The sequence below is a fragment of the Hibiscus syriacus genome, unplaced genomic scaffold (assembly GCF_006381635.1).
Source record: "Hibiscus syriacus cultivar Baekdansim isolate YM2019G1 unplaced genomic scaffold, ASM638163v2 tig00110109_pilon, whole genome shotgun sequence".
Taxonomy (NCBI): domain Eukaryota; kingdom Viridiplantae; phylum Streptophyta; class Magnoliopsida; order Malvales; family Malvaceae; genus Hibiscus; species Hibiscus syriacus.
This window is the reverse complement of record NW_024062593.1, coordinates 377,601-403,978: the sequence shown is the minus strand read 5'-3', so window position 1 is coordinate 403,978 and position 26,378 is coordinate 377,601. Positions and strand designations below refer to the sequence as shown.

At 33.9% G+C, this 26,378-nt stretch overlaps 4 protein-coding genes and 1 pseudogene across 9 annotated transcripts; 4 read left to right on the top strand and 1 right to left on the bottom strand.

Moving 5' to 3' along the window:
• The first annotated feature begins 1,769 nt into the window (after positions 1–1,769).
• LOC120214873 lies at positions 1,770–4,385 on the top strand (annotated as a pseudogene).
• Positions 4,386–6,622: 2,237 nt separating this feature from the next.
• LOC120214878 (LIM domain-containing protein WLIM1-like) lies at positions 6,623–7,800 on the top strand. Its single transcript, XM_039212676.1, has 5 exons — positions 6,623–6,799; positions 6,875–6,971; positions 7,059–7,102; positions 7,192–7,275; positions 7,377–7,800. Exons 1-5 carry the CDS (start codon positions 6,662–6,664, stop codon positions 7,602–7,604), a joined length of 591 nt encoding a protein of 196 aa, XP_039068607.1. The 5' UTR covers positions 6,623–6,661; the 3' UTR covers positions 7,605–7,800.
• Positions 7,801–8,150: 350 nt separating this feature from the next.
• Positions 8,151–12,651, bottom strand: LOC120214876 (telomere repeat-binding factor 1-like). 5 transcript variants are annotated; one of them, XM_039212671.1, is made up of 7 exons: positions 12,642–12,651; positions 10,632–10,823; positions 10,140–10,354; positions 9,976–10,060; positions 9,281–9,364; positions 8,445–8,792; positions 8,151–8,276 (listed from the first exon to the last, which is right to left on the bottom strand). In XM_039212671.1, exons 2-7 carry the CDS (start codon positions 10,779–10,781, stop codon positions 8,265–8,267), a joined length of 894 nt encoding a protein of 297 aa, XP_039068602.1. In that variant the 5' UTR covers positions 10,782–10,823; positions 12,642–12,651; the 3' UTR covers positions 8,151–8,264. The 5 variants fall into 5 exon arrangements, with proteins under 5 accessions (XP_039068602.1, XP_039068604.1, XP_039068603.1 ...); XM_039212673.1 differs by having other exon boundaries at positions 9,976–10,063; positions 10,143–10,354; XM_039212672.1 differs by lacking the exon at positions 12,642–12,651 and adding an exon at positions 10,977–11,231.
• A 1,420-nt stretch (positions 12,652–14,071) lies between these two features.
• LOC120214874 (nucleobase-ascorbate transporter 4-like) lies at positions 14,072–17,186 on the top strand. The gene is made up of 14 exons (XM_039212667.1): positions 14,072–14,228; positions 14,362–14,459; positions 14,562–14,741; positions 14,837–14,937; positions 15,017–15,092; positions 15,191–15,250; positions 15,378–15,562; positions 15,690–15,786; positions 15,940–16,026; positions 16,111–16,169; positions 16,252–16,343; positions 16,465–16,542; positions 16,623–16,783; positions 16,868–17,186. The coding sequence occupies exons 1-14, from the start codon at positions 14,129–14,131 to the stop codon at positions 17,084–17,086; spliced, it is 1,593 nt and encodes a 530-aa protein (XP_039068598.1). The 5' UTR covers positions 14,072–14,128; the 3' UTR covers positions 17,087–17,186.
• A 1,323-nt stretch (positions 17,187–18,509) lies between these two features.
• Positions 18,510–20,346, top strand: LOC120214875 (cyclin-D1-1-like). Of its 2 annotated transcripts, none has more exons than XM_039212669.1 (5): positions 18,510–18,992; positions 19,097–19,183; positions 19,281–19,593; positions 19,675–19,797; positions 19,944–20,346. In XM_039212669.1, exons 1-5 carry the CDS (start codon positions 18,678–18,680, stop codon positions 20,087–20,089), a joined length of 984 nt encoding a protein of 327 aa, XP_039068600.1. In that variant the 5' UTR covers positions 18,510–18,677; the 3' UTR covers positions 20,090–20,346. The 2 variants fall into 2 exon arrangements, with proteins under 2 accessions (XP_039068600.1, XP_039068599.1); XM_039212668.1 differs by having other exon boundaries at positions 19,675–19,793; positions 19,944–20,344.
• The last annotated feature ends 6,032 nt before the right edge of the window (positions 20,347–26,378 follow it).

Genomic DNA, 26,378 nt, shown 5'->3' with positions numbered 1-26,378 from the left:
AGTATGCCTAAAAAAAGATAAAGTTTTAAAAATATATAAAAATAATCTTAAATTATTATATTATGATTTTTAATATATAAACAACCTATAAAGTTATTAATCAATAGAAAACCATAAAAATATAAGTTGAAGGAGTATTTAATAAACTTAGATATATAAAGGATTAAAATAGGTAAATGGGAAAAAAAATTTATATTAAAAAAAGAGTATATAAATATCGGTATCATCCTTAAAGTATCGATATCGATTTTATATTAAAAAAATTTAAAATATCATAAATTTATGATATTAATGCTTCTATTTAGATATCAATACAACTATCTAGATATTGATATTGACATAATAATATCGATACTCTCGTATGGGTATTGATACCAGAATAATATTCAAAATAAGAAAATAATTTTTATTAATGTATGAAATCGATATTCCCAAAAAACCCTAAACACATTCTTAAACATCAAGCAACTTATATTAGTCTGATTTAAATTTCTAACTAGGTTTTGTGAGTTTTATGTTAAATTATAAGTTGGTTTTATATATTATATAAAATATAGGGTAAACTATAACACTGACCATTTAATTATTTAGCCTTTTTACTTTTATCATCGATCTTTCGATTTTGTCAATCAGGTTAATATCTAACGGAAGTGCTGACGTGGCGGTTAATAAAACTGGTATAATTATACATTTGATCCTCACAACTTATACATTCTATCAATTGGTCATAATTTTAATTTAATTTAATAAATTTAATCCTCTAATCAGATTGCGACACATGTCACAACATAACTAGAGGATGTTTTCTTAATTTTAGTTATTTTATTTTTCACCCAATCAGATGATGACATGTGTCACCATCGATTGGATAGAAAATTAGTCGAAGAAGAAGAGCAATGAATAGGTGAGAGAGGTGGGACTCAAACACGTGACTCTTTGGAGACATAAAAACGCCTAAACCGCTGAGGCAAATCCATTTGTTGATTTTAATATGCATCATTTAGAAGAAGAAAAAAATATTGTAATAAATGGAAAAGAATAAGAAAGTAAACATGGAAAATTAATAAAAGTAAGAAATAATTTGGAAGAGTATGATTTAAACCTAGAATTTTTAAGGGAAAATTTCAGAAACTAATCCACCAAGAGGTACCCCTTAACTGGTTCTAAACTTCACCATTTTAAATATAACATAATGTTACTAATGGCAGGAAAAATGAATCAATAATTTTAAATGTTTTATTAATAATTTCATATATATATTTTAATTCAATTTACTTTTATTAAAAATATATGAAATTATTTGATAAAGTTAACAATAATTTTTATATATAATCAGTAAATTAAATTTTTTAACTTAAGTAATAATTTTAATTTTTTACCAATAATTTCATATATATGTATATTAGTAAATTAGAACTAAATTGATAGAATGTATAAGTAGTAGGGACCAAATGTATAATTATTCTAGTACTGTTAAATGTCACGTCGGTAAGTGCTTTGATTGAATACAATTAAATAATTAGATGATATGATTGATAAAATTAAAAGATATGTGGTAAAAGTAAAATAAATAAATAGTTGAGTGATCAATGGTATAGTTTACTTATTTTTGTATTAAGCCAATAATTTTTCATAATTTCAAGTAAAATTATAAAAATACAAATTTACAAAAATTACCTTAGAAACAATAACATATTATCCTCCTTTATCCGTTCTCACGAGTCCGGGCTTTGAGGGTAGCAAATGAGCATGGTTTTGATTGCCTAATGCCTACAGCACGGTTCGTGCTGTTTCTGCGAGCGGATTGATGGCTTTGAGGGAAGAAGATACATATTGTACCATAAAATGCAATGAATAGTTTCCCAACAAAGCAGCTAAAGCCATTAACTTTTTAAACCAAAACCGTCTTAGAAGCATCAAATTATTGTGCGGTAAAGTTCAACAAGACTCCAAGTCGGTTCAATTAGATTCCTCATCTTACATGCAAATTTTGCAGCTTTGCATCGATTCTAAAGCCAAACGGAAAGCCCTTTCAGTTCACAGTCAAATTATAAAAAATGGGTGTTCTTCAAATGGGTGAAAGAAATGTTGTGTCGTGGACAGCTATGATTTCAGGGTATTCCCAAAATGGGTCTTTTGAGAATGCTTTGTTGGTGTTTTCGGAGATGAGAAAAGCGGGTTTCAAGGGTAATCAATTTAGCTATGGGAGTGCGCTGAAAACTTGTACTGGTTTGAGGTGTTTTAAAGGTGGGATGCAAATTCAAGGGTGTATTGAGAAAGGGAGGTTCGTTGGGAACTTGTTTGTGCAGAGTAGGTTACTTGATTTGCATGCAAAGTGTGGAAACATGGAGGATGCCTGTCGGCTGTTTTATGGAATGGAAGAAAGGGATTTGGTTTCTTGGAACGTGATGATTGGTGGATTTGCTTTTCAGGGTTTTGCTGCCAATGCATTTATGTTGCTCCGAGAAATGATAAGAGAAGGTTAGCTTTCATCCTTCGTTTTTATATAGCAAAATTTACTTGCCTTACGGTGTTTTGCAATTAACTGCTCGAATCCGGGTCCTCTAGGGATATAGAGCTTCGGTTTGATGGTCGGAAATAACTGTACTGTTTAAACTAATCTGAGCAGACATGGTCTATTAGCATATTTTTGATATTATTCACAGTTTATCAATTTTCCTTTGTCACTGTCTTATTTTGACCTCTCTAATTGCATGGTATGTTCTGCTTTCAAATAACTGTACTGTTGCTCCGAGAAATGATAAGAGAAGGTTAGCTTTCATTCTTCGTTTTTATATAGCAAAATGTACTTGCCTTGCGGTGTTTTGCAATTAACTGCTCGAATCCGGGCCCTCTAGGGATATAGAGCTTCGGTTTGATGGTCAGAAATAACCGTACTGTTTAAACTAATATGAGCAGAAATAGTCTATTAGTATATTGTTGATATTATTCACAGTTTATCAATTTCCTTTGTCACCGTCTTATTTTGACCTCTCTGATTGCATGGTATGTTCCACTTTCAATTAACCTTGAAAAGATACCTAGTTTCTGAAACACACTGCTTCAATAGGAAAGTGCCCTGATTGCTTCACATTGGGCGGTGTTTTGAGAGTCCCCTTTGGAGATGATGGTCTCATGAAGATTGGACAAGTACATGTACTGATATATCGACTAGGGTTTGAATCATATAACGTGTTGGCTGGATCACTAGTTGATGCATATTCTAAATGTGGAAGTTTACAGTGTGCTTCTAAGTTATATAAAAATATGTCAATGAAAGACATTATATCATGCACAGCCTTGATCACTAGCTTTGCACGTGAGGACAAGCACAATAGAGATGCCTTGGATCTCTTTAAGGAAATAAATTCGATGCAAGTTGCAATGGATGATATGATGTTGTGCTCTGTTCTTAATGTATGTGCCAATATAGCAGAACTGAGCTTGGGAAGGCAGGTCTATGCTTGTTCTTTAAAATGTCACCCCACAAATGACGTGGCAATGGGCAATGCTCTAATTGACATGTATGCTAAATGTGGGGAAATAAAAGATGCTAACAAGGTATTCAATGAAATGGATGAGAGAAATGTAATTTCATGGACCTCACTTATTGCTGGATACGGAAAGCATGGATATGGACATGAGGCAGTCGCATTATATGAGAAAATGGAGCATGAAGGCATGAAGCCTAATGATGTAACTTTTTTGAGTCTCTTATTTGCTTGCAGCCATTCTGGGTTAATTAAGAAAGGTTCAGAGTTGTTTAATTTGATGGTCAGCAAATATGCGATATTGCCCCGAGCTGAGCATCTTTCCTGCATGGTGGATCTCTTTGCACGTGGAGGGCAGTTAGAAGCTTCTTTTAATCTGATACGCGAGATGAATATTAAATCTACCTCATCACTTTGGGGTGCCATTCTTGGGGCTAGTAACATCTATGGCAACATGTACATAGGAGAAGAGGCAGCTACACACCTTTTTAATATGGATCAAAAGAAATCAGTTAACTACATTGCCTTAGCCGGCTTATATGCACGATCTGGTGCATGGGAAAGTTATTGGGAGACACGTAAATTAATGGATGGGAGAACTGCTGTGAAGGATCCAGGATACAGCCTTCTGAGCTCCACAAATAAGGAGATGGTGCTTTTGAAGCCAAGTTGAAATGGTCAAGTTATCTTATTATTGTTAATGTGGGAGATGCAGCTGTATTTACACTATTACAAGAACTTTCTTGAACACTTAAATTTACGGTGACGGTACAGGAGATGGAACATTGGTTTTGTTTATTTTCTTTCTTCTCGAAGGAAATCAATCTGCTTGACTAATGTCGTAGTTGCTGCACAGCCTCGGAACATCTAGCTTACTCTTAACTGTAGCCTTATACCCAGGTATATTCTTCTCTACACCGTATTCAAACAAGTATAGTGTGGTAATATGTGCATGTAGATGTGTGTTCTGCAATTTGCTATGCATAATGACAACTGTTCGGATATATGAACATATAATTGAAGTTGGTTTCTCCTTGCTAAACAGCTATTTTCATCTTAGTCTGTTTTAATATACCTCTTCTTTCTCCATGCTGCTGTTATTTTATAAAAACAGAGAAATGAAACTTTCATGATGTCTTCGAGTTTATTCCGAGAACAATATTCTTCCGGCAGCATGCTATACGTACCCGAAAGAGAAGAGCTTAGTTTTCATTTGAATGATTAATGTACCACCATGACCATTAATAGTATTGCTTTGGCAATCGTGACTAATTCTTATACAGGTTTAAATTCGTTTTTTCCCCCAGATATCATGTTCCGGTAAGGCAGGATAGCTCTCTTCTGCCATTCATAAGCTGAGAAAACAGACTAGTGAAGGTGAGTTTAGGGAACTTCATTGGTGTATAGACCTATGAATGAAGATGAAGAGGCTGAATCTTTTTGAAGAACAATGTCAATCACCTGCTACTCGAAATTCAAACATAAGTTTCTTACTTTCTTTATATACATTCGGAGAATCAAATTCGGAACCTCTCGCACTCTGAGTGAGATCGAAAGCCGAATTTTGTTGCTTGTATTGTTTTGTCTGGCCTATTTGTTTATTTTGCTACTTGTTTCTGAAATTTATTGGGGAACCAATAAAGGTAAAAAATAATATGCAATGCAACTTGAAATTGGGGCATTAAGAGAATTGAACTCGGGACCTCTCGCACCCTAAGCGAGAATCATACCACTAGACCAAATGCCCTGTTACGTTGCGTTATGATATATGTTTAAACAATACAGTAGACATAAAGCCTCTTTTTTGTGTGTTTGTGCCTCTTTAAAGTGAATTTGCATCTCGGATATGCTTTGAATTCATTTTTCTTCTTTGGGGGTTCATTCAAGGCACAATAATAATGTTACTTTATGCTTAATTTTGCATACGTGTCAACTAAGTTTATAGATTATAAATGGCCTAATAACATTTCTTACTCTCAAACTTTTTAAAAAGTCATTTTAATCCTTAAACTTTTTCATTTTTTTAGTTTTCGAATTTCTATTATATAAGATGCATATCATTAAAATAAGACACAATTTTTTTAATAGTTCGGAGTGATTAAAAGATAATATCCGATTCAAACTTTCTTAACCTATTAACAACGTACACACCCTTAACGTAGCTGCTTGAACTCATAACTTTTAGGTAGAATAATATTTCCTTTTATCAGTTATGCCACTTGATGAGTTCTAAATTTTAAACTTAAATCATAGATTCTTATATTAAATAAGACACATATCATTAAAATAAATAAATAATCTTATATTATTATTATTATTATTATTATTATTATTATTATTATTTATTGTGCTAAGTGATTAGAGCATCCTATACCAAATAAAGAAGATTTTTACGTATCAATCAAGATCACCTCATGTATCATGGAATCCTATGATGTTGCCACTAATCATCATTAATCTATACAAAGAAAAATATCTAATATAATAATATATATAAATTTTGGTTTTTTATATTTATTTTAGAATTTAGAAATCATATTTAAGATTTAATGTTTAGAATTTTAAATTTTAAATTTCAAATTAAAATAAAAATATTTTATAAAATAATTTTACTCGTACTAAATAATAATCTTACATATAAAATTACTAACTAAAAAAAAAGTAAAAGAAGGCAACCATGAATCCAGCTGGCCTTCACATGATTAAATAGTTCCTACTCAATTGCTTTAGGGCCCTTTAAGAAAAAGGAAATTGTTGATTTGTTCATATAAAGTTAATGGTTTACTTAAATAAACTATTATTAATCTTATACTTTTAATTCGATTTAATTTTAAAATTTTAAATTAAGATAGATTCATATTTAAATCTATTCAAATTTATAATTTTTAGATAATAATAATAACACTAATTCGATTTAATTAATAATTTTATTATAGATCTTCAAGCAATTTTGTCGAAAATGTGATAAGAAATGAGAGTGGAATAAAATGAAATAGATAAAAATGTAAAACAGAATGGAAATTGCTTAAAAAAGGGAGAAGAATGATGAGTAAAGTGGGGTACGAATCCATCTACAGATCTTCTTTTAACTAGTTGCCCGCTATTCACTGCAAGCTAGCCTTGGCTATATATCAGACACTAGAAGGGCATGGAATCAATGCTCAAATTCAATGGCGACATTTGCAGGGACTCAGCAGAAATGCAGTGCCTGCGACAAGACCGTCTACTTGGTCGATAAGCTCACTGCTGATAACAGGGCTTTTCACAAAGCCTGCTTTCGTTGCCACCATTGCAACGGCACTCTCAAGGTAACCCTAAACCATATGACACAGTTTTCATCTACACTGTTGGCATCACAAGATTCCTTTTCTTGATTCTTGCAGCTCAGCAATTACAACTCGTTTGAAGGGGTGTTGTACTGCAGGCCTCACTATGATCAACTCTTCAAGAGAACTGGTAGTCTGGACAAGAGTTTTGAAGGTAAATTCCTTGTTTAATTATCGCTTAATTACCATCCGTCTGTAAATACTTTGAGAATACATCTGTTCTAATTTCATCTCTTTTCAGGAACACCAAAGATTGCCAAACCTGAAAAACACAGGGAGAATGAGGTAATTATGGAGACTATTATATGTTATCTTTCCACCGAATCACCCAATAATCTTGCCATTGATTGGTGGTAATGAGTTGGATTCAACAGAATGCACAGAAAATGGTGAGTTTGTTTGGTGGCACCAAAGAAAAATGTGTAGGATGCAGTAAGACTGTGTACCCAATTGAGAAGGTAAAACCCCAGAAATTTCATTATGGAACATATGCCAAATGCCCATCATTGATGTGAAAAAAGAAAGAAAAATTTTGATTATGAGTTGATGTTTCTTCAAGGTTACCGTTGATGGGACATCATATCACAGAAGCTGCTTCAAGTGCAGCCATGGAGGTTGCACCATTAGTCCATCAAATTACATTGCCCATGAAGGGAAACTCTACTGCAAACATCACCATATCCAACTCTTCAAGGAGAAAGGCAACTATAGTCAGCTTGAGGGTGACAAACAAGAAGACCCCATCACTGAAAAACTCACATCCATGGAAATTGCTGCCGAGTCATAGCCGAGTTGAGTCATCCATGTCCACTGTTGAGTCTGCTTGCCCCATGGAGTTTTTGTCTTTTTTTCCCCTAAATATTACTCCATTTTTCATTATTTTGGCATTGGGTTTTGTTAGTGGAGTGAGCTTTAAAAATAAGACTACTCATGGTTTGTTTCAGCATTTGCTTGTGGAAAGTATATAGAGATTTGGCTTAACACATTGATCCGGAACAAAGAATACCACAGATTTGACACAAACTACAGCAAATGAATTCATTTCAATATAGAATGGCATAGAACATAAAGAACTACACAACATATAAATCTCAAATGGAAACAAACAGTTTCTATCCCCTATATACATTCTAGTTTCTATGTTTTCCAGTATCACATGTGCAGTGGTATTAGAAATGAATAAATATCAACTGCAATTATCAGAAGGAACAAAAACAAAGAATCTCTGCATTTGAAACCAATAATGGAATCTACTATTCCAAAGTGGCCCTGCTGGCAAGGAAGAATCCTATGCATATGCAACCGGAAACGCCTAGACGTTTTCTTTGCACTCCTGAGAGGCTGAAGATAATAAGGATGATCACTGGTTGCTGCTACGAATAGGGTTGATCACAGGTGACTGCTACAAAAAAAGTCATTCAAACGCCTCATTGCTCATTTTATCAAATCATTGAACCATCTGAATATTAAACAAACAATATTGCATGATGTCATAAGCTAGATGACTAAAAATAAACTAAGTTTAAAGGGAATGACAATCAATGAGCAATCCCGTATACGCTGTGTACAGGTTCCTTGTGCATATGTTCATGTGCAAAATAAATTATGACAATTGACGGAAATTTACCTCTTTCTGATTGTTTCTTCCTTTTAGAGTTTTTGTTGCTGCTTCAGCAAAAGCTTGTGCTGCCTCTGCATCAGCTTCAGCAACCTCTGCCTCTCTTGCTGCTTCTTCAGCTTCTGCTATAGCAGCTTCTGCTTCTGCAACTGCTCGAGCAGCTGCTGTGGCAGCTTCTTGTGGTGTCATATTCCGCATCCTAGCTAACTCTAAATCAATCTGAGATTTTGTGAGGGTATTTACGTCATCCCTATCAAATCGAGGAGAAACCTTTTGCCTTGCCTCCGAAAATAGCATGGAATGATTCCTCCTGTCTGAAAATGACAGAGCTGGTGCAATTCTATACCTGCGTTTCACCTGCAAGGAACAGTGGAGTGCGATCAGGCTATACCATAATACCTTCTCAGTTCACACTAGTCATTTTTTTAACTTTTTACAGAAATTTTTCCACAGATTCTCGGTAATCCTTAAGATATTTACAAAAAACAAAAAAGAAACTGCAAGCATTTGTGAATTACACAGACAACCAGCCCTATTCACTGTAATACCTTAGTTCACGATAATCACTTTTACTGGTTCCGGGAATGCCATACACACAGACTGATAGTGCTCCTTAAACTTACGATCAAATACAACCCTTCAATCACGTTATAACTTACAACGCCTCCAAAATCCTAAACCGTTTCCAAAAATTATAACAGAACACAAACACACAGGCAACAAAATACATGCAAATGATATATTTCATGAAACCAGATATATCTACTACTAATTTCTCAGACAACAAACTTCATGACTTGGAATAAAGTAGCATCAAATATGTTTCCATGCAGCAAATAAATTACCTTAATCAATCTACCGCTAGCTGTTAAATACTTCAACTTTGCCGACAAAAGCCTCTTAAAGTCGGGAGGTGCCCAATATTGCTCCTACAGAAATAGGAAAAAAGGGTAAATTATGCCAACAAAGTGCACACCTTTTCTGAGGCATATGAATGCAAAAGCCAACAGGACTACTAGAAAACATTTGTGCTAAACATGGTGGGTGCTGTCATCACCAAAATACAAGGTGGAAGTGGAACATTGTATCCAAGTAATGAAGTAAGCAAACTAAATTGACGAAAAAAATCAGTAAGTTATACGAAGAAACTCTAAGTGAACACATTTCCAGAAACCTGTGAATGCTAAAGCCAACAAGAAAACAACTGACAGAGCACACTTATTTGACAAATGGCTGACAAAAGTGATAACTCTCTTATTCGATTTTAACCGCCTTAAAACTCAAACTTTATAATTTATCATTTATTTGACACAAGCCTTTCTTCTCTTCTTTGCGATTGCTACAAAAAGACATTGATACCAGTTAAAAAATAAATTGAAAAGGTGGATATCAACCAATCATGTGACATTTTAAAGTTCTCATATCTCTATCTGATATGCTCTTCTTTTTTCTGTTTATTACAGACCTCAACAGATATACTTTTATTAAATAGAAAAAATAAATTGAATTGTAAACCATGAATACTGCATCAAAAGCGTACCTCTATATATGCAGCAATATTTGTCTTATTTGAACCGCCGGTCTCCTTCAAGCTTGTAATCGCTTCCATAATGAGGTTATCTAACCTACAACAGTGAAAAGAATTATCGTCAGAAGTAAAATGATACAAAATGCAAATACATCAAACGAAGAACGATGTCTAACTTGACAATGGATCTCTTTGTAGAAGGAGGAATCTGCAATGTAGTGTTGGGAGCTGTGATGAGTCTAGCATCCATGATTTCTTCATCACTTGGAGCAGCAGTGAGTTCCATAGCATTCTCCTGTTTATTAAAGCTAGATGTCCTTTTCACAGCTAATCTAGCTTTGTCTCGATAGCCCCATCCATTGGCCATCACACTCATATTTCTCCATTTATCCTACACCAAAAAAACAAAATGAATTGATAGTACAAAACCAGAGCCTATGTTACTCAGACTCCAGTGTGAGGTTGTATATAAATATCTATCTAAGACGGGTATAGTTATGTTCACTAAGTTAGCCTATGTTAGGGGATCCGTGGAAGTCATACGAGTGTTGGACACTAATACTTCAAGAACAATGAAGAGTCGGATAAAAATATACAATTCATCATGACAGGGATTAAAAGGGAGGCTATATATCAAACCATTTTACAGAAGAAGAAATGTACCAAACCTTAAGATCTACGTTGGAACGCAGATACAGGACACTACTGAATTCCGGGTCTTTCAATATCGTTCGCCATTTTCCGGCACCATGTTTGATGACTCCAGCTTTTAACGCTGCCTCTTCTTCAGGTGTCCATTTCTGCTTAGGAGCACCCATTTAGAAGAACACAAAGAAAACGCAGCCTCCAATTTTAACAAGCTACAAAAACCCATTTCGCTCAAAATTAGCAGATAATATCCAATTCAAGCATTATCCTCCCATAAATTCAATATTGTGTCGTAATTGCGTATATTTAGCTAATTCCTAACAAATCAACGATACACATAGTACCATAAAAGAGAATCAAATTACCAGATGTCGCAGAAATATACAAGACAAAGAGGGGGGACGTGGGTAACTTGAGCCGGAGATCAAGAAATGAAGGCTTGTTATTTTTCTTAAAAATAATGGGGAAAAAAGGAATTAAATTCAATTATTCTACCATGTCGACGCTGTGCTACAGGAGATTTCACGGCGATTAAATGGGGAAGCTGTGATTTTATGGCGGAAATTTTTGTTAGGGTTTCTTTTCTTCTGGTTTTCTCTTTCCCCTTTTTGTTGTTGCTCATCAAATGGAGCTCTAGGGTTTACTCGTGTCACGTGTGGAAGCAAGCTGTGTTCCCTGAATGGATCTGTTATTCACACGTGTCCCACGACTTTGGCGGCTTCGGAATTTTGACTACGCTAAGGATGCGTTTGGTTCTCGAAATATAATATTACTAGTAAGAATAAAATATTATCATAGAATAAGATTACTAGAAATGTTATATTTTATGTTTGGTTGGTTTAGCAGGAATGTAACATTACTGTGTTTGGTTAAATGAATAAAAAATTATTAGAATGTATATTTGACTAAATTGTCTTTATTATATATTTGTTTTTTAACAATTTGAAAAATATTTATATATTTTCTTTAAAAAATTTAAATTCATAAAATTTATATAATTTTTTTACAAAATTAAAAATATAAAAAAGTTTAATGAAATGGTAAAAATTTATTTTAACCCCTGAACTTCATATAAAATTTTAATTATAGACTTTTTTTGTAAATCTAAAATAGTTTAAGGATAAATTTGTAATTTAACCTTCGTAGAATTTTTATTATTCAATGACAGAATAAGGATATTTTTTAATTTTTAAGGGCATTTTAGTCCAAAACGCCGGTAATCTAAAAATACCTAATGAAAGGGAGGTAATGACATTCCCGGTAATATACCCAAAAAATCTACAATTGGTAATGTAAGATTACCGGGAATGACATTCCCGGATAACCAAACGAGGGAATGTGGATTTCATTCCCATGAGAATTTCACAATCCCCCTACTAAACACACCCTAAAGATTATATCTTTTCTTTTTCCTAAAAGAATTTCGAGTTTGTTTATGAGTATAAATTTCAAGAGAAGTTTTGTTGGGAGGTAGAGTAGAATATGAATTTTGATATTTTATAATATAAAAAATAAAATAATTATATATTTAATTTTTAAAAGTATTGTGTATTAAACCCACAATTTAAGAGAAATAAGAGGTATCAACTGAGAACTTTTAATCACTTGCTCTATAGGTTATTAACGAATCTTTTAAATTTAAACGAATGGATTATTAAATGTTCACAAACATAAGTGAACAACTATACTCTTTGTTTATGTTTGTTCACTTAATTATATGAACATAAAATATTGTTTATATTAATTCTTTTAATAAATAAAAGAACATAAACGCACTTCCCGTTTTATATATTCAAGAAAGGGTTGAATCTTTCAAAATTATTGAATAAAAATTTAATATATTAAAGTATGATCAAATAAAGATATAAATTATTCAATAATTATTCAAAATTATTGATATAAATGTAATATACACAGTGACAGACCGTTAAGTTTGGTCGTTAACCCATTAAAAATGTCACGTAACTTATTTTTTAATATTAAAAAATAAATTTTAAAAATAAAAAATAAATTAAAATGAAAAAATAAACGTTTTAATGACTTTTATCGATTAACCCTAAATAATTTTCCCCTTTCTCCTTCACTCTCCACCACAGTCCAACCCTAGTTCAGTTGCTCAACCACTTGTCGGAGAACCTTGTCGGACCCGGAGACGACGATAGTAAACAGAGCTTTGTCCTTGTTGAGACCAACAACAAGGGGCTCGACGTTGTATCCTCTTCGGGCAAACACTCCCGCTATCCTGTTTATGATTCCACTCTCGTCCCCAACGAACACTGAAATCGTGTGGCGTTTCACCCTGATAGAACACAATACAATTTCACGCTCGAACACACACATGATCTAGCAATTGAACAAGGATACAACAAGCTCAAGCTCTAATTACAAAATAAATGAAACAAAAAACTCAAATTAAGTGTTAGCAAAGCCAGAAGCTGGAACCATAAATAGCAATTACAAATAAAAAATAAATTAAAATGAAAAAATAATCGATTAGAAAAGACACGTCGGGCAAGGTTCTCAGCGAAACTTTAATTGCTCGGTCCTAGTGAATGACAAAACCAATCGACGAGTGATCGGCTGGGTTGAGATCAGAGCGAAGCTGTAGTTTGACCAAGTTGGGCGGTGTACTTCAACGGCGACTAGACGGGCGAATTGACGATTGGCAGCCGAAAGCTCTCCTTGCGATTAAGACTCGACAACGACCAAATTAAGAGATTAGAGTGTCGGTGTTGGGTCGCCAGTCGTTGCAGAGTCCATTAGCGGCGACAGAGTACTTTCACGACGGTCAGAGATACCTGATTGGAGGACGAAAACACAGAAAACCAGGGGAGGGGGTTCTGGTTCCTTCAACCAGCATGAGTAATTGGTTTCCCCCCATTAAAACTTTTTCTTTTCATTTTAATTTATTTTTTATTTGTACAAATTATTTTTAATATTAAAAAAATATGTCATGCGGTATTTTTAATAGGTTAACGGTTAAACTTGACGGTCTGTTACAGCGTAATCCATTTTGAATAATGGAATGAAACGTTAAACACTAAACTAGAACGAAAATAATGTTAGACACTGAATTCAAAAAACGGATATAGATTGAACACATTTTTGTATATTTAAGCCATATTTTTATGAATCGATGCTATTACATTTTTTATACTTACACAAAGGATAAGTTACAGAAAGCGAGAAAAAAAGTAGGGTAAAAGAGGAGGATGCTTCGGATGTGGGCATTTTCCAAAACTGAAGTACACCGGCATTGACAGTCCTTTTTTACAGTACCAAAAATCCCCAAAGAAAAAACCAACCAATCACCACACTCTAAATTTTACTATTTCTTCAGTGCTTGTTTTGTTGTTTGTGCTCGTCGTTTTCTCAAATATGGTTGCTGTCGATACGTCGCCCCAATAGCTCCTCCTCGTACGACGCTCTTCCTCCTCACCCTTCTCTCTTCCAATACTTGTATTCGTAACGAAACTTCTCCCACCTTTCCCTAGCCGAAAAGAAGAAGAAAGCAACAATGGCTGCCGGTGGTGCAAAATCCGATGATCCCCAGCCTTTCCCCGTCAAAGAACAGCTCCCTGGAGTTGATTTCTGCATCTCCACTTCACCTCCCTGGCGTATAATCAAATACCCATATCTCCTTTTTCTTTTCTTACTTTGGTTTTGTTGCTGTGATCATTGTTTTCTTGTGTTTCAAGTAACGAAGAATTTCTTTCTGTTGAACCTCAGAGTTTTCTTGTTTAAATGCAGCTGAAGCATTACTTCATGGGTTTCAGCATTACTTGGTAATGCTTGGGACTACTGTGATAATATCATCTACGATTGTCCCTTTAATGGGCGGAGGCTATGTAAGAAAACAGGGGCTTCATCTTTTAATACAGAGATTTTTTTTTGATCAGTTTCTTCGAGATAAACGTTTTTTCCCCATTTACTTCTCCAAAAATAAACAGGAGGAGAAAGCTGAGGTTATAAACACTCTTCTCTTTGTTTCTGGCATAAACACGCTGATGCAAACATTCCTTGGAACCCGGCTGCCGGTGGTTATTGGGGGATCTAATGCTTTCATGATCTCCACCATTTCCATTGCTTTATCGACAAGTGATAGCAGCGTCCTCGTTAATCCTCAGCAGGTTTGTTTATTTCTATTGCAATTCGGAACTCTCCTTTTGTTTTTAACGTCAATGGCATACGGATTGCGATGATGATGACTTGGTTTTTTTTCCAGAGGTTTAAAGAATCCATGAGAGATGTACAAGGAGCACTCATCGTTGCTTCGTTTTTCACCATGGTTATTGGTTTCTTTGGCTTTTGGAGAGTTTTCATAAGGTGGGATATGTTGCAAACAAGCCTAACTAAGATTTGGGGTTTTTAAATTTGTTAAAAACGATTGAAATTTGTGTTGTAGGTTTTTCAGCCCACTTGCAACTGCTCCTCTTGTGATTCTCACAGGACTTGGGCTCTATGCAAATGGTTTCCCTCATGTAAGCATTCTGGCATTGCTCTGTAGAACGTGAGTGAATCCCATTTCCTTTTTAGTAATTGTTTACTTTTTTTCATATTTCTTCCATTGTTACTGTAGTTGTCCAGATGCATCGAAATCGGACTTCCGGCATTAATAGCAGTGGTTTTCTTATCTCAGGTGACCCATTGTTTTTAATTCTTCACCCTCAAGTTTATGTGCAAATAATGTGATGGTCTATTATATTTCACCTCCTCCTATTTCTCGTGTTATTAATTGATGTGGTTTATCATTGACGCCTTTGCAGTATTCTCCCCGGTTACTCAAATCCAAGGGAGCAATGCTTGATCGTTTTGCAATCCTTTTCTCAGTTGCGATTATATGGGTTTATGGCGAAATTTTGACAGCAGCTGGTGTTTATGATAATAGATCTCCAAAAACTCAGTTCAGCTGCCGTACCGACCAATCCGGGCTCATCGGTCCTGCACCTTGGTATGCTCCTATGTATCGATAATGTTGACTTGTATTGGCTTGCACAATATTATCATGCTCTCTTTTGTATTCTCGTCCCCTGTCATATACACCAACTAATTTATATGTTATGGTTTGTTGCTTACAGGATAAGGATTCCATATCCATTTCAATGGGGACGACCGAGTTTCAATGCCGGTCATGCTGTTGCCGCCATAGCTGCCTCTTTTGTTTCTATCATTGAGGTATGACTTCTGGATGTCGGTCTTCAAATGTTTAACATGCGCAAAAGTACTCGAATTTTGCAAATGCATAAGAAATCAGCTATACAATAGGTGCTGCAATGAAAATTTCTTAGTTCAAATAAAATTGTCATCTTCGTTCCGTTTCTTTGGCAGTCTACTGGTACATTTATTGCGGCATCGAGATATGCAAGTGCCACTCCTATGCCACCTTTTGTGCATAGCCGTGGGGTTGGTTGGCTGGTACATATAAGATTATCTTTATCTCTTCTTCTGCATTTCCTAATTCCAGATTCTAACAAGCTCTTGGATTTCTGTGAACTCCAGGGAGTAGGCCTTTTGCTCAATGGTTTATTTGGTACAGGAATTGGCTCCACTGCTTCAGTGTAACTATCATTTACTTTCGGAATTCATTAATAATTACATTTGTTAAAGCATTATTTGATGGTGATGTCTTCTGCAATTCAGTGAAAATGCAGGTCTTTTGGGATTAACAAGAGTCGGAAGTCGGAGAGTCATTCATCTATCGGCATTATTCATGCTTTTCTTTTCCGTATTCGGTACGGTAATCCTGTATATTCTAACATGAACAATAACTCAAAACAAAACTTACGAGTATTTTTGGGGTATTATTACATGTAGATTGATCTGATTTTGTCACGGTGTGATGCTTATGGACAGGGAAATTCGGGGCTGTTATGGCTTCAGTACCATTGCCGATTGTTGCTGCTCTGCACTGTGTCCTCTTTGCCTATGTTGGTATGTATCTTCTTTATGAACTCATTAACCAACAATAATGTGAGTTAACCCGGTTTTCGGAATACCATGATCGAGCGCAGCTTCAGCCGGACTCGGTCTTCTTCAGTTTTGCAACCTAAATAGCTTCAGAACCAAGTTCATACTAGGATTTTCTCTCTTTTTGGGCCTCTCAATACCTCGATATTTCAATGACTATCTACTAGTATCCGGTCATGGTCCAGTTCACACTCCTTCTACATGGGTGAGTCAATTCATTTCGCATGCTTAACACAACAGTCTCCATCGTTATTCGTTTTGATTAACACGATTTCGTTAACGGTTGCAGTTCAACAATGTGATGCAAGTAATGTTTTCATCGTCAGCAACGTTGGCCATTGTCGTGGCTTTTTTCTTGGACTGCACACTTGGTTACGGGGACACATCGGTCGGTCGAGATAACGGCAGCCAATGGTACGAAAAGTTCAGGAACTTCAATGCCGATTCGAGGACTGAATGCTTCTATGCCCTGCCTGGAAATCTCAGTAGGTTCTTCCCATCTTACTAAACATGTAACACCATTAATAGTTAGTGATCATCTAAGGTATATATTAAATTGGTGAAGCACATAGTGTTTGAGTTTATGAGAACAATTTGGTTAAAGCTTATGGCTAAAGATCTCCCTTCATACTAAGAATTTGGCATTGCAGTTTGTAGTGGATTCCGTCTTCAAAGAATCATTCTTAAATGGTTAAAATTTGCTCTAAGTCCTTGTACTCTTTTTGCATTTCGAATTTAGTCATTTTTTTATCACTCCGAGAAAAACACCGTACTTGAGAGACAAAATCACAAGGTGAAAACAAGTCACGGACCCCCTAGAAAATAATATCTTTCGGTTGTTGGGGATTTCGATCCATTGTGTGTTTAGGAGATCCTTAAATGTTATAATATTTTTTATGTTTAGGGTTTAAGATATGCACAAACGCTTGATTGTACGTTGTAAGTTGAATTTATAAAATTTTAAAGTACGATAAATTTATAAAAAGTTTTAGAGAACGAAGATAAATTATTAATAAAAAATAAATAGAAAAAATTTAAAATATAATAGAATTTTAAAATTTTAAAGGATGATTAACTTCAGTTTATCCCACGTAAACCTTTAAACATGAGACTCATAATTGAGAAAATATCAAAGTACACAATTGTGATTAAGGATGGATACACAATCCGAATTCAATGGGTTTCGATCGAACCATATTCGGTCATATATTTTTTTAAAATTTCGGTTTTGGGTTCAGGTCTGATCAGGTTTTTTATAGGTTATGTTTGTGTCGGGTTTAAAGTGAAAAATATCTGACCCCCAAAAATATATAATATTTTTTAGTAAATAGATTATTTCGGATCGGGTCAAGTTTGAATTTTATTTCAAAAGGTCGGTTCGAGAGGAAGGTGTATCTTTTTCGGGTCGGATCAAGTCTGGTAGAAGATATATAATTTCTCGATCAAATTGAATTAACTAAAAACCTGATTCATGTCGATCCCTAACTGTGATTAAAGCTTGGTTGGTGGATACAAGCATTGATTCATGGTTTGCGGATGTATAAGGGTCCTTTTTTTATCCAGGAACCCCATTAATCAAACATTGAAAAATCTCACCATTCAAGCTAAACTTGTTTGATGCTTCCTTCATTTTGGAAATGGGGTTTAAGTCTCTTTCTTTGTTAAGTATAACTTGTAAACAATATTAATTAGCAACATTAATGTTTCACAACCCTAATTAAAAAAGAAATTTTATTTAAATGAACTTAATCATTAAATATTATTCAATCATTAAAATTATAATGAAATTTAGATTATTAATTAGTATTTGAGTAGATATTTAACATAATATTTACACTATTTTTTTACTAAAAATTCTGTATTAAAATGAATATCAATTGTATTTAATATGTTTTTATTTTAGTAATTGGAACATGTAACACATAAGGAAGCAAAACACATCATAAAATCCAAAAGCTAAATGATCAGACGAAATACCACCACCAATATCCACTTACTCCTCCACCCCATCGCCGCCGCCGCCGTCAAAGCTGCTTTTCCTTCATTAAGCGCCGTGGCCTCTGTACATCACCCCCATATTTATTATTATCATCATCCAAATGCCCCTCTCTCACTCTCACTCTCACTCAACTCCCTTGAACATCTCCTCCGCCTATTCCGCTAGAAACGGCAGCACCAGCTTGTCTTGCGGCGAAGACGCCGGTGAATTAGTAACTTGGGAACCCGACATGTGTTCCGGCCACCGTCAACCTCCATATCTACACGAATATTATCCAAAGACCGATGAGAAGGTCATTTCAAAACTCATCGACTCGGAATCCCATCATATGCCTTCCCCCGATTACCTCCGCCGTTGCCAGGAGCGTTCCGTCGACGTCATAGCCCGTCAAGACTCCATCAATTGGATCCTAAAAGTACACCATTTTTTTCTCATACATTATACACAATGCACACACACATTTGTTTTGAGAACACTTTTATTGATTGATCATTCCAATGTGATCATGAAACAATGCAGGTAAATGCATGCTATCATTTTAGCCCCGTCACTGCGTTTCTCTCCGTCAACTATTTCGATCGTTTCCTCTCTTCTCGCGATCTTCCGGTAAAAACGAAATCTGTTTCCTCTGTATTTCAAAACTCTGCAACTTTCTCTCCATAAACGCCTTACTTTTTCCCTTTCTTTTCAATTTGATCCCTAGCCAGCAAATGGGTGGCCGCTTCAGCTTCTATCGGTGGCATGTTTATCATTGGCAGCGAAAATGGAGGAACCCCAAGTTCCATCGCTACTGGAACTTCAAACTTTCCATCCCAGATTCATTTTCGAACCCAAAACCATCCAAAGAATGGAGCTTCATGTCATGGCCGTTCTCAATTGGAGATTACGTTCAGTGACTCCCTTTGATTATCTCCGTTACTTCATCTCGAAGCTCACTTCTTGCTCGACCCGATTACCCGATTCGTTTTCTTTGATTGTTTCCGCTGCTTCGGATCTAATTCTCAGCACCATGCGTGGTATAATTGATCTTTACAAAAAGCTTTTTAATCGGGATTCGTTAACGTTTTTGAGCAGTGTAATTTTTTTGGGTTTCGCAGTAATTGATTTCCTGCAATTTGCGCCGTCGACGGTGGCGGCAGCCGCCGTGCTTTGCGCTACTGGAAACAGCTTCGAATGTCCGGGTGGTGGCGCTTTTTTGCACGAGAATGTAAATGCTGTAAGTTGAATGGATTTTTCCATGATTTCTCCATTCTTGAAGAGTCGTTTTGCAAATATTTATTTTAGCATAAAAAGTTGTGTTGGAAATTATAAAATCAGGCGGTGATTTTTCATTTCTTTTCTTTTTCCTCCTTTATCTTTGTTATAGGAAATGGTGAGAAGCTGTCACCAACTAATGGACGAATATCTCATCGACACCTGTCCCTTCGCTCGATTCAAGGATCTAAGAGTCGAGCCGCCGCCGCCTCCGAGCCCAGTCGGCGTGCTCGACGCGGCCGCTTGCGGCAGTTGTGAGACGCGCTCCGAGAATCCCGGATCTAGCGGACAAAAAGAGCCGCCAGTCAAGCGGTTAAGATCCTCTGCTCCGGATGTACAGCGATCGTAGATAAAACCCATCCCCCACCCATTTCTTCTCTTGTCATTTTTTCATGGCACTAATAATTACATGATGAACGGTGGGGATTTGATGGTATAAAGAGAGGGAGGGAAGTTTGTTATTTAATAATTAATATTCTTAAAGGAGCTTTTAGTTAAGCAATCTAAGTATTCTAAGCGCATTACCCCATTTGGGTAAATGGGTAAAAACATTGTATTATATGTTTGTAATGTAATTTAGCGTTTAAGTGATAAAAATAGGGTAATTCCGAAATTGGATGATTAAATTCAAAAAAATTAAAATTTAGTGACCGGAAAATTATTCTGCTCAAAGTTGAGTGATTCAAAAAGTATAGTTTACCCACTGAAAAAATAACTCTAACTACCAATAAGTTTAATAAGATCCGATACAAGATTTTTCAAACACGTTTAAGATTCGAATTTTGATGATTAGTATTGTTATGAATCAAATTGAAAACATTTTTCTTATAATAGACTTTTATAATATTTAATTCAGATTAATCGAACAATATATTAGGTACCGATAATTATAAAAGAAATATCATATATGATTAAATTTTTTTTTCTTTATACTATTTTACATTGCTCCCAAATATTCTTGATGAGTATTTTATATTGCATATATTTATTATTATTTGTTCCTTATTTTTCGATTGGATATTACTCATTTATCTTTATTTTGGGTTTATTTTAGAAATAAGCTTTATTGGATTAATTAGTCCAAAAAGTAGTAGATTTCGATAGTCCAGTCAACATCTTGAATATTTAATTAGAATTTATCTGTCATAAGTCTATCCATAAGATGGAGCAAAATTCAACTAGAAGTACAAGACTTAAATATTTATTTTTATCTTTTGTTATAAACCTTTTAGGGGCTTTTTGATTACTTCAGAATGATTAAGTTCTGAATGATTCAAATGCTGAATGATTCAGAGGCTCTGGATAAATTAGCTATGAATGTGATATGCTATTTGTTTACTGCCTCTGAATCATTCTGAATGTACTTCTATGTTGAATCATTCAGCACTGTTTTGCTGAATCAGTCGACACTGAATCATTCAGATGTGCGAAACAAACGCGTTGAATGTTGAACGGTTCAACATTCAGCGCTGAATGGTTCCATTAAGAGGTAAACAAACAGCCCATTTGATTTAGGATTTTTAGTTTAATTATTTTATTTAGGAATTAGTTATTTTATTAGAACTCTCGTTAGAAGTTTTAGTTTTATTATGAATTAATCATTTTATTTACTTAAAACTTTTGGGTTATAAATATCCCTTAGATTCAACCTTGAACTCATTGAAATTTATGTTACTTTGGCTATTTATTAAAGTTTTACTTTTCTTTCATTATTTTCTTTTCACAATGCTAAGCATGATTCAATCCATGCTTAGCTAAATCTCTTTTAATCGAGAGCATAGTGATGACTCAATCTGTTTCGCGAGAATTGAAAATTGCTTCATACCTTTAAGTATCTTTTTTGATTTTCGGCAAACAATGTTAGATAATCGACTTAATCTTTAAATTGTTTACACTTTCAACTCAAAGATTACATATTGGCTTGAATGTTATTTTGATTTATTGTTGGGGAGGAGAATCGGCTTGTAGTAAATTCAAATCTCTAAGAACAAACTTAACGGAGCTTCGCTAAAGGAAATCAAGATCAGGTTTGATTCTCATTGAGACGCATAATCCGAGTACGAACTTTTTCCAGCATTAAAGAATATATCGTTGTTAACATAGTCAAAGTTAAATCCAAACAATAATAAATAATAATATATAATCTCTAGCGTCCCTTACATTGATCCCTGATTATACCAATAAATGAGCACAAAAATGTTTTATTTCTTGCGATGGAAAGCTGTATTATGTTGTTTTGTCCGGAACACAGCCGCCAAATATGGTGAAGATGAAGGCAAATCCAGGCTGTATGCAGAAAAGGTTGAAGGTAGGACCCGTCGTCTTCACCAAATAAATGAAGGGTTTTTATCAGTTATTAAAGTTTTAAAAATTTCAATTTATATTTTAATTATTCAGATATTAAATTATAAATATAAGAATGGTTATCCCTTGTTCCCATATGTAATGGGGTAAGGGGAGGTAAGATAGTATGTTGTCCCCAACACCAGGTTGAGAGCAGCTTCCGTAGAAGACCTCCAAATTATGAAATGCTCTCTGTGGGACTCGATCCCATGACCTCAAGGTTAAGAACCTTGTGCTCTACCAAGTGAGCTGGATAGTCATCTTTATTAAATTATAAATATAAGAATGATATTTATATATCATTTATGTTATTTTTTTCCTCTAAAGATAAATTTTTTATAATTTTTTCTATGTGTCATTTTGATTCTGTAATTATCATTCTTTGATTTCTCTAATCACTAAAGATATCAATAATATCGTCTCATTATCTCCTACCAGTCTATTAATTTAGTTTTTTTTTTATCTAAATCACTTTAAAAATCATAAAATTCGATCATAAGCTCGATCTAAAACCACATTGATCTACAATTTTCATCATCCAATCGATATAGAATTAAGATATAAAATTTATTCTTTCCCTTTTCTGACTTTCTACTGTCGAGATTTAAAAGAAGATACTCATCAAGAAATCAAAGAAAATTTGAATTATAAAATTATTTCATAGAAATCAAAGAAAATTTAATTTTAAAATTGTTTCATATCTTTTTAAAAGAAAAATATAATATTTAAGTATTTAATAACACAATAAACAAAATATTGTAATAAAATATAAAGATTGAATCAGGATCAAAAGAACTAAAAATACCAATCCCTTACCATTCCAATGCACCAACACAAGGTGGAGGGAAGGGCATTGATGTACATGTGAAGTCTAAGGTGATATTCAGAACGGACGTAGAATTTTATTTTAAGAATAATTTTTTTAAAATTATAGGAAGAATTAAATTTATAAAGATTTTAATATACAAAAATAAATTTTTAATTAAAAAAATCTAAAATCTACATTAATTTAAATTTTTTAAGAGAATTATATACATCCCTGAGTGAGGCAGTGAATGGGTCCCCATACATACTCTATGCAGCCTGCAGGTTTCAGAGAGGAAAAAGAAAGGGTGTGGGCCTTTAAGACAAGCTTGTGAATTAGGCTGATGCATGAGACAATGAAGGCATTAACATCCCCATATCAACAGCACCCACCACCATCCACTGTTATGTCAAATTCCCACTGTTTGTTAGCTCCTGCAACTCCCCCCTGTTGGCTCTCCTTTTGTCCTTTGAGTCTAAACCACGTGTCATTGTGTCACGAGTTCGATTCATATTTTTTAAAAGATTAGAGCCGTAAATAAATATATTGTTCGACGAATTATTTGTTAATTGTTCGTTTATTCAAATATGATTTAAATTTTCATGTTCATTTAATAACTAACGAATATGAAAAGAGATGTCTTCGATTCATTTATTTTCACGAACAAACTCATTTGAAATCTCGTTTATTTGGTTATCATTTTCTTTTTATTTTTTACATTTTAAATATCGGTGAATGTAGATATTAAATTGAACATTGAATGATTTTCTGAGTTCAAGCAATGAAACTTGAAGAAATTAAGGACTAGTGACATAATTTTACCATTTTTATTTTCCCCCTCTTTTTGAACATACAAATGAATATGTTCGAGAATCCTAAATAATTGTATTAAAAGTGTAATAAGTTGGATTTCAATTTTCAATCCAGTCGAGTACGGGGATTAAATTCTTGGAAATAAAATAGAAAATGTTAAATTTTAAAAGTTCAAAGATACAAGGACTTGGGATGGAATCAAACCAAAAAATTATTGAAAACGGAAAAGGAAGAAAACATGTATATTGAAAAGGAAGATAATTGACTATGAGATGTGGATATAACAAAAATTGAATTAAAATATCATTTCCATAATAAATCTTTATAATATTCGATTGATATCGATCAATCAACAAATTAGATACATATAACAACATCGAAAATATCGAACAAATTACGTACAAAGAGAGAATGGATGTTAATGTGTAGGAAAATTTTCATCCCTAAAACAATGTGGGCTTCACCTAGGCTACATATGTTTTAACATTGACTCGAATAAATTACTTTTCACTCGGTTGATTTAATCTACTCGAACTTATATCGGACCGATCTGATTTAAATAAACGAGAATAAAATGTTTTAACTCGGACTCATGAACATCTCTACTATGCTATGAAGAGTAGATGTCCATCCATATACAGAAGAAGGGAGGATGGAGGTGTGCTCGGTTCTGCAAAGATGGTACGCATTGCCTCGTCGTCTAGCTTGCGAATAACGGCTGCTGCTTCGATGATGATGATGACATCGATGATAACCGGTTCCGATACTCCGTGTCTAAACTTGCTGCATTGGATAAAAATAGTGCCGAAAAAACGGCACCGTGAGTCCGTGATGAGGCGTACTGAGAACAGGCTTCTTTGCTTGATGATACTAGCACCTGCTCTCCTGTCATGGTACCGGGTCATTCTCATGTTACTGACGATGATGCTTATGATTTTGTAATTTTTTTCTAGAAAATAATTGCTCACACCTATGATCAAGCTTCAATGGGGACCGTCGTTGGTTGTCAGCAAAGATTCTCTGCAACAGACTTCAAGGTTTTCCAATTATATCAATCTATACACATATATACCTACATAGATACATATATGTTGTAAAAAGTAAAGATGATTGACATCGAGATATTGCAGGAAGTTTCAGAATTGACTGATGGTTCTATGGAAAGTGATCATCAATGGAGTTGAAAACTGTATATCAGCTTGCTCTTACTGCTGCTACTGGACTGTTTGGCTTGCCGGAAAATGAATCAGATCTCAAAGGAGGTCTTGCTCTTTTCAATTCTTCATTTCATTTCAATCTCTTTTTCCGGAACTTTATTTGACTAATTTTAAAAATAATAGGGCTTAAAACGCATATAAACCCAAAATTTGTACCCTATCTAGTAGGGATGTTCAATCGGCTAAAACCGAACCGAATTACCATTAACCGAATTAACCGAACTTTTTTTTTCTTTAACCGTTAATCGAACCGAACTTTTTTTCGAAAATATTAACCGAACCGAATAAATTTCGGTTAATTCGATTAATTTTCGAATTAACCGGATTTTTTTTTTAAAATTTATAATTTATATAAAAATTAAATATTTTTAATTCAAAAAAAATTATAATTAATTTAAATAATATATAATTATAAAATAAAAATTTTAGATAATTTTTTTAATTAACTAATATTGATTTAGGTTTAAAAGTTATTAGATCTTAAATTATTAATTGAGTTTTAAATGGTTTGAGCTGAGCCTATATGTTATATATAATATATATAATATTTTTTAATTCAAAAAAACAGTTTACAATTAATTTAAATAATATATTATTATAAAATAAAAATTTTAGATAAAATTTTTAATTAATTAATATTGATTTAGATTTAAAAGTTATTGGATCTTAAATTATTAATTGGGTTTTGAATGGTTTGGGCTGAGCACATATGTTATATATAATATATTTAATATTTAAAATTTAATTTCGGTTAATTAACCGATTTCGAACCGAATTCTAAAAATTTTCTTAACCGCTAACCGACCAAACTAATTTGGTGGCCGACCGAATTAACCGAACTTATTCGGTTCGATTGGTTAACCGAATTAGTTCGGTTATTTGAACACCCCTATTCTCTCATCTTTGTCCCGTAATTTTGGGCCTTTTGTAAATTTCTTTAAATTATTTTTTGTTAGAATGTCATAAAAAATTACAATCGTTTTATAAATTTATATTCACATATTTCTCCTCCCTTTTTATTATAACAAAATCAAATTAAATATTAAAAATATTCAAATAATGTTAATATAATAAGGAACTAAATTAAAATAAATATTTAAAATATCAAAAATAATCCCATAAGCATAATCATACCATCAAGAGACAAGATTATTTACACATATAAAATGCCAACATAAAAACTTCAACAAAGTATATTGTACCAAAATATCATAATGAAAATGTCATATAACATAAAATAAAAAAAAAGCCATCCGTCCAATGTGGCTAGTTTTCGACTATGTCGTTCTCCTCAGTGTTTTCTGCTTATATCGTCCACCGTCCGGATTTGCAAACGTAGCCTCCGGTCGTCGGAAAACACTACCCAATC

Bases quoted from the DNA above. Each gene is read 5' to 3' on its own strand.
- LOC120214878 (XM_039212676.1), top strand. From the start codon at position 6,662: ATGGCGACATTTGCAGGGACTCAGCAGAAATGCAGTGCCTGCGACAAG. The intron at 6,800-6,874 runs GTAACCCTAAAC...TGATTCTTGCAG, and splicing joins ATTGCAACGGCACTCTCAAG to CTCAGCAATTACAACTCGTT. The intron at 7,276-7,376 runs GTAAAACCCCAG...TGTTTCTTCAAG, and splicing joins CTGTGTACCCAATTGAGAAG to GTTACCGTTGATGGGACATC.
- LOC120214876 (XM_039212671.1), bottom strand. From the start codon at position 10,781: ATGGGTGCTCCTAAGCAGAAATGGACACCTGAAGAAGAGGCAGCGTTA. The intron at 10,355-10,631 runs GTTTGGTACATT...TTTTTGGTGTAG, and splicing joins GTTCCAACGTAGATCTTAAG to GATAAATGGAGAAATATGAG. The intron at 10,061-10,139 runs GTTAGACATCGT...TCACTGTTGTAG, and splicing joins ACAAAGAGATCCATTGTCAA to GTTAGATAACCTCATTATGG.
- LOC120214874 (XM_039212667.1), top strand. From the start codon at position 14,129: ATGGCTGCCGGTGGTGCAAAATCCGATGATCCCCAGCCTTTCCCCGTC. The intron at 14,742-14,836 runs GTTTGTTTATTT...TTTTTTTTCCAG, and splicing joins TCCTCGTTAATCCTCAGCAG to AGGTTTAAAGAATCCATGAG. The intron at 16,027-16,110 runs GTACATATAAGA...TGTGAACTCCAG, and splicing joins GCCGTGGGGTTGGTTGGCTG to GGAGTAGGCCTTTTGCTCAA.
- LOC120214875 (XM_039212668.1), top strand. From the start codon at position 18,678: ATGCCCCTCTCTCACTCTCACTCTCACTCAACTCCCTTGAACATCTCC. The intron at 18,993-19,096 runs GTACACCATTTT...GAAACAATGCAG, and splicing joins CCATCAATTGGATCCTAAAA to GTAAATGCATGCTATCATTT. The intron at 19,594-19,674 runs GTATAATTGATC...TGGGTTTCGCAG, and splicing joins AATTCTCAGCACCATGCGTG to TAATTGATTTCCTGCAATTT.